We start from the raw sequence: 12,726 nt of genomic DNA, 5'->3' as shown, positions 1-12,726 counted from the left end.
TTAGTGGGTAAGTAAGTGAGGCCAGCACAATTCAGCTAGGGCTGATCAGGGCAAGTATCATGTTGTATGTGCTGGGGCTCATACCTGGAAGCACTGAGCTCAGCACTGGGATTACTTTCCTGGCACATGGAAAGAAAGAATGAAGAACAGAATGCTTCAGAGTATGTGCAGTATGTATTTCCCTTACTGAGTAACCACATCCTATCCAGGACATTCAAGCAACATGTGAAATAACAAGAGTGGCCAATTGTGGCGGAAGACCTATGTACCTGAGTCAAGGTGCCAAATGCCACCAGCACCCACGGGCATACCTTCCTTTCACTCTTTCCTTTAAAAAAAGGGGGGGAGGTAGGAGGGCATCTTTCTGCCTTACTAGTATCCCAATAATCTGCTGACTAAGACAACTGCCTCACCTTGCCTTATGGAAGGGCCGGCCCTGACAATGAATTCTGGGAGGGCTTAAGCTTCTGTTCTACTTATTTTTTTAGAAATGTAGTGGTTCATTACACCTCACTAAATCTGTTCTGCACCTCAGCAAAATAATAACAAGGGATAAATAAGCCAAACTAGAATTCACAGGGTCCTTTGGGTCAAACTAGACAAGATGATGTAGATCTATTATTGGTGGTGGGGAGGAAGGCAGAGTATGCCTTTGTGAATTGGTAAAATCTCCTGCCACTGCTGCCTGGCATCCTGCACAGCCAATCCATCCCTCACTCTATCCCCACTATTCAGCTAGCTAATGTGCATACAGGTGTTGGGAATAGTGACTGCATTTTTCAAGCCGAAAACATGTTAGCCCTATAGGTAAAGAGTGGCCAACTTTCAGCAGCCTTTTAAAAGACTAGTTAACAACCACAGAGGCTCATTCACACTAAACACATTTGTTTGATGGGAAATGTATGCAGCAGGGCTGCAAAGCTGATTTCAGCAATCCGGGTGGGAATAAGCATTTCCCTGTGGACTTAAAAAAATAAAAATAAAATAAAAATTGCCCCATTGATGAGAGTAGCTTTATTTTTCTCCCACTGGGAGAAAAGCAGTGGAGAAGGGGAATTTTGACTGGGGGCAAAATGGCCTGGAGGGAATGATTAATTAATAAGCCCTGCCCTTTGCCACTGCTGCTATCAGTTTGCACCCCCCCACACACACACCCATACCCCGTATTGATGTAGGAAGAACATCAGTATTTTCTTAAACAAAAGTGCAGAGATGCTGGATAATATCATACACCGAGCTAACACATACACGCCAAAAACAGAAAGTAATAATAGAACATAATGGTATTGCCTCCGATCATGATTGACACTTCAGTGCTCTCTCTGCCCGACAGGTAGTGTCATACTCTTCTCTCTCTCTCTCAGTTCCGCCCTCACAATACAGGCATAACATTGGGCTGCTTTGCAGGGCTGTTGTTAACTAAGCTCTCTCAGCCACAGCCCACACCCAACCAGCAACATCGAAATAATGGCCGTATTGGCGGGGCAGTTAAAAAAAATGCTTAAAAACAAAACAATGTTTTAACAAGAAATAATAAGACCTGAAAGAGTGTTAATGTTTTTGGTACGAGCTATTTTTTCGTGCGGAGCGAGATAACACGCCGGTACCCAATCACAGATCGCTAAAATCCCGGATTCCTCCATTTTTTTCTATGGGCAGCCGGGGAAACGTATATGTTGTTAACCAGTAAGTCTTATCTACAGAAAATCGGTGAGTGACTCTAGTATTTTTCTTGTATCTCTATGATTTCATGATTTACCTTTATAGGGCCAGTAAGTCAGGCTTCTATACGCTAAACATTTTTCTGTGGGGCGGGCTTTAACTGAAGAGCGACGGCTTTTCCCACTAATGGACGTCTTCACGGCAGCCAATATGAACCCCCCCCCGGGTTGCTGAGTGAGCAAGAGCTGCCCAGAACCAACGAGAAGCGCAGAGTCGGTAGAACGGCGTCTGGAGAAGCCAATGAGTGGCCAGTGTTTGAATAGGGTGGATGAAGGGGCGGGGTTTCTCCATAGTCGTCGTGCGAGGTGAGGAACGACTGTCGGGGTCGCTGTTACGGGAGGCGGCGAGGGAGGCCGTGTGGGGCCCTGGGTCCGAGCTCGCCCGCCATGTCGCTGCACGGCAAGCGCAAGGAGATCTACAAGTACGAGGCGCCATGGACCGTCTACGCCATGAACTGGAGCGTCAGGCCTGACAAGCGCTTCAGGCTCGCGTTGGGGAGCTTCGTGGAAGAGTACAATAACAAGGTGGGCTTCCCGGCAGCAGGTCAGTGGGCGGGAAGGAGGCGTTAGCGCCGCGGTGGGGAGGAGGAAGAGGAGGCGGCCGGTGACGGCGGCTCTGCTCCCTCCGGCAGACCGTCCGAGGCGCTGCGCGAAGCTTTGTGCTCCTCCTCCGCTCAGTTAATCCGAAGGGAGCCCCCTTCTCTGGCGGCCTGGCTCACCACGGTGAGCGTCAGCTGGGGCTTGGGGTGAGCGAAGAGGCTCCGCGGCGCCTGGAAGTTGCCTCTCCCTGGGTGGTAAGGTTGGTACTTCGGGGTGGCTCGTCAGCTTCCTCCATGGACTGAGAGAGCGAGCTCGAACCTCTTAACTGCTGTGTGGCGGGCAGTGGCCGTGGAAGGGCTGAAGCTTTTCCTTGGCGTGGATGGGGAAAGGTGATGGGAAGAGCAGCACCTGCGCACTTTCCTCTTTTCGTGCAGACGTTGCAAGGCTTCCAGGTGCTCGGCTGTTTGCATCTCACTGGGAGCAGGAGTTGGGTGTAACAAGTTACTCTGTAGGTCTACTGGAGGCCTATGTGGAAACCGCAACGGCGACTAATGCACAACTTTCGGAAGGTGTTTGTACTGTCTGAAGAAGAGGAGGCGCAGGCGAACCATTAAAAACAAACCTAGAAGAGTGGAGGGAAAGATAAAAGTATGGGAGTGATTCAGCGTACATGATTGACGATAGGATCCTCTGATCACTTGGCTAAGCTTGGGAGGGGTCTAGGCTGCTTAGGAGATCTCAAAAGAGCAATGATGGGGGTGTCTGTTACATTCAGGTTGTAAGTTGCCTTATTTGTTAAGAGTAAAGTACAGACTTCTAGAAGTGGTGGGTCAGTGTGAGAGGCCTCAAAGGCACTGAAATAGTATTTTGAAACTGGCCCTCGCTCTCTTTCCTTAATACTGTAGTTAAGCTGATAGCCCCCTTGACCTGAATTTTAAAACTCTGAATGTGTGCACATATATAAACTGGAGTAACTTCTTCTTCTTATAGGTTCAGCTTGTTGGGCTAGATGAGGAAAGCTCTGAATTCATTTGCAGGAACACTTTTGATCACCCATATCCCACTACCAAGCTTATGTGGATCCCAGACACCAAAGGGGTTTATCCGGACCTCTTAGCAACCAGTGGTGACTACCTGCGTGTTTGGAGAGTAAGTTAACTACACAAAAGGTATTTTTCTATGTTTTGGGGATCCAAATCAACAGTGGGTTGTGGCACTGTTGAGGTAGGCTGATTTAAAGCTATGAGTGGCAGATGGGGCAATTTAGAACAAAAGGGTAAGGGTGCTTCATTTCTGGGTTAAATGTTGCAACGAAGAGGCGGGTCTTGCTCAGATCTAATTTGATTTATGGGTGCTTCAATTAAAATAAGTGTTTCTAATATGTTGTGGGAATCTCTGTAAATCACAGTGAAAAACTGTGTTGTCTCATATCTGTATACAAGTACCTTGATACAGTGGAACACTATGAAGGAATAAAAAGTTTTTAAAGGCAAGACAGAGAACTGCCTTTTGGTATGCACAGTTAAGTGGGCAAGCAAATCTGGTGTGGTGACCAACATACTTTTACACTTCTTCTGCAGGTGGGTGAAACAGAGACCAGGTTAGAGTGTTTGCTAAACAACAATAAGAATTCTGACTTTTGTGCTCCATTGACATCTTTTGATTGGAATGAAGTGGATCCTTATCTACTGGGTAAGACAAACACTTAATTTGAATGGGAAGGGGAATATAGTCCAAATGGAAAACACTACCACTTAGAATTGTTATAATAAAGTTGCTACTTCGTGGCTCTGTTACTTGGAAGGATATCTCACTGTGGATCTTGAAAATAAAGACTTCTATAGTAATAGAATTATCTCCTAGTGTAAGGATTTTCATTTATATTTGGAACAGTTTGTTTTGGCCACTTGAGATTCAAGTACTTACGCAGCCATGAAAATTTCTTGAGTATCTACAGATACAAGGGAAAGTTTTAACATATGCTGAATTGACCAGTGATTGCCGTGAGTGTTGTCCTAAAACCTTTGTGCAAATATTCAGAATTGTCAGGCTGGCATTTCTCGTATTATGTCTACAAAATAAAAGTTCAGTTGAGGCTGTGCCTGTGTTGGCTAGCTTCTGCATTTAATGACCACCATCTTTCCCCATACTTTCTAGTTAAATACAAAAAATAAATTGAACACCTGGGAGTGTTAAAGCAATTCATTTTATCCATTGTCAAATCAGCTTCTGCTATGGTTGGGGTGCTGGTTAACAGCAGTCAAATATCGATTGCTAAGCGATCTAACTGTGTTCAGATACTCCATAAAATTAAGATGGTCTTGTTTAGATGGCAAGCTATCTTAATTGCATCATGGTTTCATTTGGTACACTGTGCAATTGCTTACAATTATTAGCATTCAACATCATTGATTCATAAGTTGTTTGTATTTTACATAAGTATTCGTGCTAAGAAATCAATATTATTTGACTTTTATTTGAGTGGTCAGCTTAAATATTTTTAGACTGGTCAAGTAACTAACCCTAGTTCCATGGCTTTAAGTGGTTGATTGGTACCTCTGACAGTATGGGCACATACTTATTTTTAAATTAAAAATTTGAATGTGATTTAAAGCTATTTCTTTCAGTGACTTCTAAAAAGTAATTTGAAGAATCTACCTGTCAGAATGTATTAGTTATTAAACACATATATGAAAATGAAAAGCCATAGGGTACAATCTGCCCTTTTGAGATCGAATGGTATAAATCTGGTATTGTATATATTCCATCTAAGTAGAACTCTATATGTTTGTGTGCCCCCCCACCCCGTGGGGTTTTTTTTTTTTTTTTTTTTTGCAGGCACTTCTAGTATTGACACAACTTGCACAATCTGGGGTTTGGAGACAGGTCAGGTCTTGGGAAGAGTGAATCTGGTGTCGGGCCATGTCAAGACTCAGCTGATTGCCCATGACAAAGAGGTGATGGTGCATTTTTTAATTTTTTCTTCTCCATTGGGTTATCTTGATCTTGCGCAATTAGTAAAACCTATGAAATGGGTATGGTGATCTACCCAATAAGCAGATGTGAGAGTACTGTTAACATTCCAGAACTGAGTTTCTCTCTCCCTTACCTGCTGGTTGTGGGGATTGGATACAACAAAGCAAGGCATGTTGCAAAAGAGAAGTCCTCATGAGACTCCTCCTAGGAAAGTTCCAGTCACAGAAATAGAGGTGGCTGTGCCTGTGAGTGCTTTGTGAACAGTGTTGTACTATTTCAGTTTAATGTGAGGGTCTTGTCAGATATGTGCCTGCAGTACTTATGAGTTTGCATGATAAAATCTGTCAGGTAGAGAGAGAGAACTGAAGTGTCAGTCATTTCTTAATCTTGGTAATCGCAGGAAATACCATTATGTTCTAATATTACTTTCTGCTTTTGGAATGTGACCAGGTATACGATATTGCATTCAGCCGTGCAGGAGGTGGGAGAGACATGTTCGCTTCTGTTGGTGCTGATGGTTCAGTGAGGATGTTTGACCTGCGGCACCTGGAGCACAGCACTATTATCTATGAAGATCCTCAGCACCACCCATTGCTCCGCCTTTGCTGGAATAAGCAGGACCCTAATTATCTTGCAACAATGGCAATGGATGGCATGGAGGTAAGAATGGTATTTGAGGGGGTTTGGTTCATCTTGGTGCCATTTGTTGGAGAATATTCACACTACTGCTAGGTACCCATATGTATCTGGGACTCCTGGCCTTGATGGCCCAGTTTTCTGCCTGTGGACAAAAGACTAGGGATGTGCATGAATGGTCTTCGGCACTGGTGGGGGTAGTACTTTAAGGGTGGGGGAGGGTGTACTCACCCCCCCCGCCGCATTTCCCCCACCAGTTCTCTGTAAACTTTAAGCCCCTTGGGGCGGTAGCATTCCTCCCGTTCCCCCCGTTGGCCGGAAGTGGCTGGAAGTTGCGAGTGCATGCGTGCACACGCACAACGGGCGTACGCAACTTCCACCACTTCTGGCCGACGGGGGGAACGGGGCAGCAAGGAGGAATGCTGCCGCCCTGAGGGGCTTAAAGTTTACAGAGCACCGGCAGGGGAAATGTGGGGGTGGGTGGGTGGGTGAATACACCCTCCCCCACCCTTAAAGTACTACCCCTGCCATGCCGAAACGCCGAATACTGCCCCTTTACAATGGCCTCCGAAACGTTTCGGGCACATGCCTATAAAAGACCATGCATTTAGGCTGCTTCCTTCAGGGATAGTTGTCTCATCTGTACATAGCTTACAGTGCGGAGCAAAGCAGTTGGGCACATAGTTTGTCAAGTTGGCTATAATGGTTATGTTGGGACACTAGCAACTACTGTGGCCAAGTTAGGCCTGAGATAAGGGATGAACCATGTGGTGGCATGTCTGAGTAAGCTGGTCTGACCGAGGCCACTCCAGGATTAATTCAGTTGTGGGGTGGCCTGACCAGTCCAACTGATTTTGCAGAGCTGTTCAGCCCAAACTGCATCCTATAACTTTCCAAGCAGGTTGTCATCGTTGTCTGCTGCTGCCGCCAAAAAAAGGCTGCATTGAATAAATGGCTTTTGTGTTTTTCCATCTTAAAAAAGACAAACACCAAAACCCCAAGTACTGAATGTGTTCAAATACTGGAACTGTACTTATGAAAAAGTACAGCATATTGTATGTTTTCACTTGTCACCTGAACTACTTAACATTTGGCTGATCAGGAAATACAGTCATGTTCTTGCTTTTGCTGTTAGAATATATATAGAGTGCTGGACTAGGACCGGGGAGACCCGAGTTCAAATCCCCATTTAGCCATGAAACTAGCTGGGTGACTCTGGGCCAGTCACTTCTCTCTCAGCCTAACCTACTTCACAGGGTTGTTGTGAAAGAGAAACTCAAGTATGTAGTACACCGCTCTGGGCTCCTTGGAGGAAGAGCGGGATATAAAATGTAAATAATAATAATAATAATGGAAAGGGTATACATGCTTCACAAGTTAGGGGTGCTGTTTGAATGCTAGAGACTAGGCAAGGTAATATAGCAGTCATAAAACTTGAGCTTCTGTCCTCAAAGTTGCTCTTCTTGTATTTTTCCCTGCACTTTTCCCTTCTAAGGTGGTGATTCTAGATGTTAGAGTCCCTTGTACACCTGTTGCCAGGTTGAATAATCACAGAGCATGTGTAAATGGCATTGCTTGGGCTCCCCACTCCTCTTGTCATATCTGCACAGCAGGTAAGCATGGATGGTTCACCTTTCACTTTTGAAATCTTATGCCATGGAGTTGTTATATGTTTATAGGGATGTGCACGAATATCTTCGGCGCCGGTGGGGATAGTACTTTAAGGGCGGGGGAGGGTGTACTCACCCCTCCCGCTGCATTTCCCCCGCCGGCACTCTGTTATTTTTAAGCCCCTTGGGGTGGCAGTGTTCCTCCCTGCCGCCCCGTTTCCCCCATTGGCTGGAAGTGGCCAGAAGTAGCGAGCACCCATCTTTATAATGGTCTCTGAAATGTTTCGGGCACATGCCTACATAGAATTGTGCCTTCCTGAACTGGAGAGATCATTACCCAGATCATTAAACAGAATTGTATTGCTGCACTGCAGAATTCATGTATACCCCAGTCCTGAAATGATTGCAATTTACTTTTGTTCCCAATTAAGTGAGCACAGATTGCAGCCCAAGCCCTCTTAAAATGTGCACATCACAATTAAAATCTGTTTTCTTATAGTTGCTTTAACTGAGGTATTATGGAAACATTCAGTTTATCACAAAGCGGAGGAGACTACACCCCTAATATGAGAGGAGCCCTGTTTTATCGGGCCCAAGGCCTATCTCATCCAACATCCTTCCTGTTTTCCACTGTAGCCTATGGGAAGTCCACAATCAGGAGCTGAAGGCATGCCCCATCTCCTGCTGTTGCTCTCCTGATATTTAGAGGCATCCCACCTCTAAACCTGAAGGAAGCCTATAGCCATCCAGACTAGCAGCTATTGATAGGCCTGACCTCTCTGAATTTGTCCATCATTCTAAGAATAAGAAGTGGCTGTAATCCTGTTTCCTGGCAATCCAGGCTATACTTCCTATGGTGTTTACTGTGTCTTCATATTAAAACTACTTTTTACCTATAGCTTCATAGGAGGAATAATTCCTATGACTCTTCAAGTCCTTAATGTAATCAACAAACAGTATAATTCTGTATCAGACAAAATGGCAAGTTGCTAGATTTATGAACTTCTCTATAAGGAAAGCTATTGGTCATAAGTAAATAAATTTTTGCTGTTCATTACAGGGATTTTAAAAAATATGCAGAGAGTACCCATCACATAACATGGATGAAAAGGCAATAATGGGAGCAAGTCAAACTGCACTCTTTGAACATTTTGCTACATACTACTTAAACACCTGGTTTACTTCTGAATACATGGATTGCTGTGGCTATAGCTGGTTTCTCTTAACTCTTGTTCTGCTTTTCACCTTTTGCAGCGGATGACCATCAAGCTCTCATTTGGGATATCCAGCAAATGCCTCGTGCTATTGAGGACCCAATCTTGGCTTATACAGCAGAAGGAGAAATCAACAATGTACAGTGGGCATCAACTCAGCCGGACTGGATAGCAATCTGTTACAACAACTGTCTGGAAATACTAAGAGTGTAAAAATGGCTGTGCTGCAGGAGAGATGGAGCAGGATGGCAGTCTTTCTCCTCACTTATAAAGTTAAAAACAAAACTCCATCTAAATGGTGCCACTTGTTCTAGGAAGGCTTGCAACTGGAATTGTTGGTTTGTTACTAATATTTTTCCTCTTCTCTCCCCCACTCCCTGATTTAAAAGTTTCAGAAGTGTACTGAGCCTTTTAGGTTCTTAATAATTCTTTCAACTGAAGCAATGTATATATGACAGCCACATGTTATGACACTGACTGGCTATTAACACCTTGAAAGAAATCATTCTGATGATGCTGTTAAATGCCTGAATATTGTTCAAAATTCTAGTGATTGGATACCAAGCTAACTTTCAGTAAAGAACTATTTTCTACTTCTTCCTCTGTTCTCTTCCCCTATGTCCTCGTCTTATTTTTATTGATACTAGTGATGAACCTTGTAAGGGCTTCTTCTGTAATTAAAGATCTAGTACTGTCAAAACTATATACAAGAAATTGAGTGTTATAGCAGCTCTTGCAGGAACACAAAAGATCTAACAACTGAGCTGGCTCCTCTTTTCTCCCTATCTTCTCCAAATCTAGTACACCAGTAATGTCATTAAGATGATGTTACACTCTCCTTACCGCCCCCTCAACCCCACACACAGAGCAAGCTTTAATTTAGTATGCCATGGTAACCTGGTCATTGGGAAATAAACTATTTCCTGGTTTCATTTCCTTTCCTCATTTCCCCCCATGCAGAGTCCTCCAAATAAAAGCAGCGTGTAATGGTGTGGATATGTAGATGCCTATCTAGCCTCTAAGCAGAGAAATGAACTCTAGTTTGTGTGTGTGTCCCACCCCATTACGTTCCTCGCTAAAAGTAGGAAGCCAAGCCACAGATAATACTACTGACCCATAAGAGACAGTAATCCTTTCCCAAGACAAGTTTTGCTTTCACCCTTCTAAGACTGTCTTTTATCCCAGGGCTCTTTATTTTGGCAAAGAGATGTATCCAGCATAATGCAAAATTCTTTCCCTATAGTATATGAAAAATGCTTAGTTTAAATGTTGACACTTGTATACACTATGATGGCACTGTTTTTCTTAGAACATTCATATATGACCAGACACACATAATTCACTATAAAATACTCACTTTTCTCTTACTGAGATGCCTCATACTGCTGTTTCAATGCACACTGAGGCTTCAGTAATGCCAGTTGTTTGTTGTGGTACCTTTTTGCAACATTAAACATGAATGTATTTGTGTCTATGTACCTCTCTGAAGTTCTCATAGGATGGTCATGCTGGCTTCCCCAAAGATCAGAGAGAAGGCAAAAAATGGTTGCATATCAGACCATTTCTCTTCTAGAGCTCATGAAGCACTAAGATGAGGGAGGTGTGGCAAAAAGACCCTTTCTTGCCCCACCATCAGTGTTGTACATCATGAGATGAAAGGAAAAGTAGCAAACCTATCACATACTTATTTTATAGTACTTAGTCAGTGTTGCGAAAACTTGGTAACTGCTAAATGTCTAAACAGTACTCTTGCTGAAGTTAAACTAAGTGTGAAAGAAAATGAATTGTCCATCTCTCTCTCACCCCTTGCTAACACTTCTAGTAGGAAAAGAAGTTATAGTCCCACAGAAATAAAAAAGGTAGATTCACTCAAAATGTTCCAGTTCACCTTGTTTGTATAGGTTGAACAGAGTTGATCTGAGGCACTTGTGCCAGAGGCATGTGGTAAACCAAGGATGTACACAGCGAAGGGGCAAAGACTTACATGCCTAGAATGCACTTGCAAAGCAATGTTAGAAAGTGTTGGGTTTTTGATCAAGTGATAAATACGAGTTTGTGGTATCTCAAAAGGAACAAAGATGTCCGTGTACAGGATATTAATCTGAACTGAAACTTTTTTACTAACCAATAGTAAACTGTAAGATGTTGGCTTATGTTGTGTACTCCCTCTGTTGTGACGATTTCCTAAAAGTGTGAACTTCGTAGCATGGCTGTATAAAAGTTCCAGACTCCTTGTTCTTTCAAATAAGCAATAGTGACTTGCATTCTGTTTTTTGGTCTAGGATGTTGCATATATTTTCTTATTCAATATTGTTTTGCAAAGTTGTTAATGCACTAGATTTAATCTTACCTTTTATGTGACATACAGTGGTTAACTTGTTGCAATATTCCCTTTTTATTTTTATGGAGAAATTATAATGAAATTGACTCTATCTTGGTTTTGAACACCTAATTTCTGAAATTGTATTGAAACTCTGTAAAAAGTTTAAAGGTTTTTTAAAAAGGTTGAAGTAGAATGCTGGAATTTTTAAAATGTTGAACTTGCTTCCTGTGTAGACTTTAGCTGGTTTCATTCCCTTTGTGTTCTGCCTTTTCTTACATTTTAATAAAATTGAACATTTCTAAATTGTTCAGTGTTTTCAGAAAAAAGACAGTTGGGGGTGGAATAGGCTTAATAAGTCATGCATGCCCTTTCTCTTGCTGAAAGAAAGTGTGAACAGCCTCTTTTTTTATTTACTTAGACGTCCTAGTCTGCTCAGTAGGACTTACAGTCCTGTTAAGTGGACAGAATTGCAGCCTTACAGCGCAATCCTAAACATGTCTGCTCAGAAGCAAGTAGAAATGTGTTTAGGATTGCAACCGGAGTGTACTCCTGCTTTCACGAAACATAATTTCTCATGTCTTCCTTAAATATCAGATAGCATACTGCTTCAAATATAGTGCAATATATGGGACAGAAGTTATTGTTTTGAAAGAGGGGGGAAATACTTGCAAACAACCAAACCTTTTCCTGTTGCAGGACTTGCATTTTCTATACCTGTCTTAGAACAGCTGACTGATTAAGATAGCTACACCTTGCCTTTTGACCCTTAAAAGGGCGCCTATGGGCAGCTTGAGTTGTCAATTATTTATACAGAAAAATCTAGTTTCTAGCTTACAACAATATAAGTAAAAAAGTAAACAAAAATAATTAAAATGGCTTATAAACAGACTAAAATAATGCATTGTAAATATATTCTGCCTTTTGGGGAGAGTCATGCCTAGTTAGTTAGTTGGAGATAATTTGGGTTTTTGTTTTACTAGATTGGGTTTTATTCTAGTTGCCTCTTAACTTATGATATATCATTTTGTCTAAATTTGTTTTGTTAAACACATTTGGGAAAGGCAGAATATAAATGGTTTTTAAATGAACATGTAGAGGTTTGGGAAGAAAAAGGAATCTTAACTGGTATGGGAAATAGGGTAAGGTCACTGCAAGGTGAAGCTCTCAGGAGACAATTCCATAACCAGGATGCCACCATAAAAAAAATAATAGCCCTTTTGATTGACCATCCACCCAATCTCAGATGGTGGGGGCACTCTGGGGAGGGACTTGGAATAACTCAATGTATAGGCAGGCAGGCAGGAGATTGCACAGACCTCCTACCCACAGGCAGGAGAAACAGACTGAAAATAATGGGTAGTGTGACTTCCTAGTTGAAGTCCTTTTGTCTGGGTTTAGAAGTGTACTCTCACAAATTGGATCATGGAAGTAGAAAGAAACACAAGGAAAACTAATTGCAAATAGTTTGTGGAGGTTAGAAAGGGAGATCTGTATAGCATGATTGGACCAAAATTAAAAAAACACACAACATGCACCAGGTTAAATCCTATCCTGTGTTAGATGGACTGGACTGGATTACTTGTATAAACTTTTGGTAGCAGTTGAAAAGGGTTTGGTGTGAAAACTGGTTAATGAAGACTTGCACTTTATAAATAACTGGTCTGTATTTGTGTTAAGGGTGGACACTTTGCTGTAAGAAAATGAAC

The 12,726-nt window shown here is 42.6% G+C and overlaps 1 protein-coding gene across 1 annotated transcript; it reads left to right on the top strand.

Moving 5' to 3' along the window:
* The first annotated feature begins 1,945 nt into the window (after positions 1-1,945).
* Positions 1,946-11,323, top strand: DCAF7 (DDB1 and CUL4 associated factor 7). The gene is made up of 7 exons (XM_053266301.1): positions 1,946-2,246; positions 3,252-3,410; positions 3,842-3,953; positions 5,100-5,218; positions 5,688-5,897; positions 7,369-7,486; positions 8,738-11,323. Exons 1-7 carry the CDS (start codon positions 2,109-2,111, stop codon positions 8,908-8,910), a joined length of 1,029 nt encoding a protein of 342 aa, XP_053122276.1. The 5' UTR covers positions 1,946-2,108; the 3' UTR covers positions 8,911-11,323.
* Positions 11,324-12,726: the final 1,403 nt, after the last annotated feature.

This window comes from Hemicordylus capensis, chromosome 6 (assembly GCF_027244095.1).
Source record: "Hemicordylus capensis ecotype Gifberg chromosome 6, rHemCap1.1.pri, whole genome shotgun sequence".
NCBI classification, from domain to species: Eukaryota; Metazoa; Chordata; class Lepidosauria; order Squamata; family Cordylidae; genus Hemicordylus; species Hemicordylus capensis.
This window is presented reverse-complemented; position numbering and strand designations above follow the sequence as displayed.